Genomic DNA, 2,409 nt, shown 5'->3' on the forward strand with positions numbered 1-2,409 from the left:
GTACCATGTGGAAAGAAAGGCATGCCTTCTACTTGGAAGAGTGGAGAAATTACAAAAAAAAAAATAATAATTTGAAATATGATGGTAATATACCACGGAGAAAATGTGATGTAAAAGTTTCTGCCTCAGGATTCTGTTTGTTAATATGAAGAAATAAATGGACTAATTTGGTCTACACACAAGCATACAAAAATTCAAAATTAATAATTCTAGAACATACCACTTTCATCCAAATTCAAACCTAGCCTTAAATATCAAAGATGTTGATATATTTAGAATTTAGCATGTATTCTCCATTAGACTTCAGTGGTGTTCTTAGGGCCCAGGATGTAAAAAGTTGGAAATTAGTAAACAATAGAATTGTATGGGCTAATTCCCCCAAGTCCCTTTATTCCATTAGAAATTAAAAATAAAACAAACTGGAAAGCAGCCCTCAAAAGATAAATGGCTAATTTTATTATTTTCACAGATGGAAAAAACCCCAGCAGAAGTAAATCTCACTCCAATGACGGAATTTATTCTTTTGGGATTTTCTGATTATCCCAATCTTCAAATGTTTCTTTTCGTAATATTCTTCTTTGTCTACGTGATAATTCTGATGGGAAATGGCATTATTGTTCTCATAACCAGGGTTGACCAGGCTCTCCAGACTCCCATGTATTTTTTCCTTAGTAATTTTTCCTTCTTGGAAGTCTGTTTTGTATCTGCCACTCTTCCCAGAATGCTCACAAATCTTTGGACTCAAAAAAGAAGTATCTCCTTGTTTGCCTGCGCAACACAAATGAGTTTTGTGCTTATGCTTGGAAACGTAGAGTGCCTCCTTCTGACAGTGATGGCCCATGACCGCTACATTGCCATTTGTAACCCTCTGCACTACCCTCTCGTCATGAACCACAAGGTCTGTGTCCAGCTAGTGGCAGCCTGCTGGATCACTGGCGTTCTAGTCGAGATAGGACAGACATGCCAGATTTTCTCTCTGCCATATTGTGGGTCCAACCAAATCGATCACTTCTTCTGTGACATTCCCCCACTACTCAGTCTGGCCTGTGGGGACACTTTCCTGAATGACATGTTGGTCTTCACAGTTGCTATGCTCTTTGTCATGATCCCTTTTCTGTTGATTCTTGGATCCTACAGTAAAATCATCTCTACCATCCTGAGGTTGCCATCAGCAACAGGATGAACCAAAGCTTTCTCCACCTGCTCATCTCATGTCATAACTGTGGCCATGTTCTTTGGATCTGCAATCATTACATATTTACGGCCCAAATCTAAACATTCTTCCAGAACAGACCAAGTTTCTCTCTCTCTTTTCTATACCATCGTCACCCCAATGTTTAATCCCATGATATACACTCTGAGAAATAAGGATGTCATGGTAGTCTTGAGAAAATTGTTGCCTTGAAGTTTAATGTATTAGTTGCTGATTTGAACTCATTGTCAGTTTTCTTATTTAATTCTGCCATTGTGCATTCAAAAATTAGTATTCAGTTTGTTTTCCTACATAACTATACAGTAGTTACCTGTACTCATTGCGGAACTTATTGTTTTTTGCTGGACTCTGATATCAGGATTATATCCACAAGGTGGTCATGCCAATTAAGAAATTAAGAAACTAATATCCAGCCAATTCCATATTCAGGCCACCACTCTACTTCTCCTTCAAAGTTACTAGTAACTACTAGTTATTTTTTACTGAAAAATGTAATTTTTCTTATCTAGTGATTGTTGCCATATACTTTTTCCACCTAAAAATTATAGTCTTTATTTTATTTTTTTACTTAGAGCAAATGGACGTTTATTTCAGGAACTTGCAAATGAACAATGGTCTAGTGAATGTTTTTGATACTTTCCCTTTTATGTAACAGTCTTTTTTTCTTCTCATGAAATTATTCGATTGTAAATATACTAAGCCTTTGGAGAATATTTGCTAAATGTCTACATGATTATACTTCTATCAGACATTTTACCATTCATCAAACTGAATTTCCTTTGTTATAGTTTTGAGAACACCAAAGGAAAGACTAAAACAAACAAAAGCCCTTTGATTATGGATATTTGGAAATTGATAATATTGGGGCACCTGGGTGGCCCAGTGGGTTAAGCCTCTGCTTTTGGCTCAGGTCACGAACCCAGGGTCCTGAGATCAAGCCCCATATCAGTCTCTCTGCTCAGCGGGGAGACTGCTTCTGCCTCTGTCTCTGCCTGCCTCTCTGCCTACTTGTGATCTCTGCATGTCAAATAAATAAATAAAATCTTAAAAAAAAAGAAATTGATAATATGGCAATGCATCTTTTACCATCTGCTTTTTTTTTCGATAGTCAGCCTGGTTTTCTCTTTGGCATATGCTTTTTCTATATGGCTGAATCATGACCAGTGATGTTTTGATAATTTCTTACCTTATATTTT

At 36.8% G+C, this 2,409-nt stretch overlaps 1 protein-coding gene across 1 annotated transcript; it reads left to right on the forward strand.

Moving 5' to 3' along the window:
• Positions 1-469: 469 nt before the first annotated feature.
• LOC308350727 (olfactory receptor 10AG1-like) lies at positions 470-1,405 on the forward strand (the record flags this gene model as incomplete). The annotated part of the gene is given in 2 exon segments (XM_080816235.1): positions 470-1,180; positions 1,184-1,405. Coding segments are annotated over 2 exon segments (933 nt in total).
• Positions 1,406-2,409: the final 1,004 nt, after the last annotated feature.

The sequence above is a fragment of the Martes martes genome, assembly GCF_963455335.1.
Source record: "Martes martes genome assembly, chromosome: 10".
Taxonomy (NCBI): Eukaryota; Metazoa; Chordata; class Mammalia; order Carnivora; family Mustelidae; genus Martes; species Martes martes.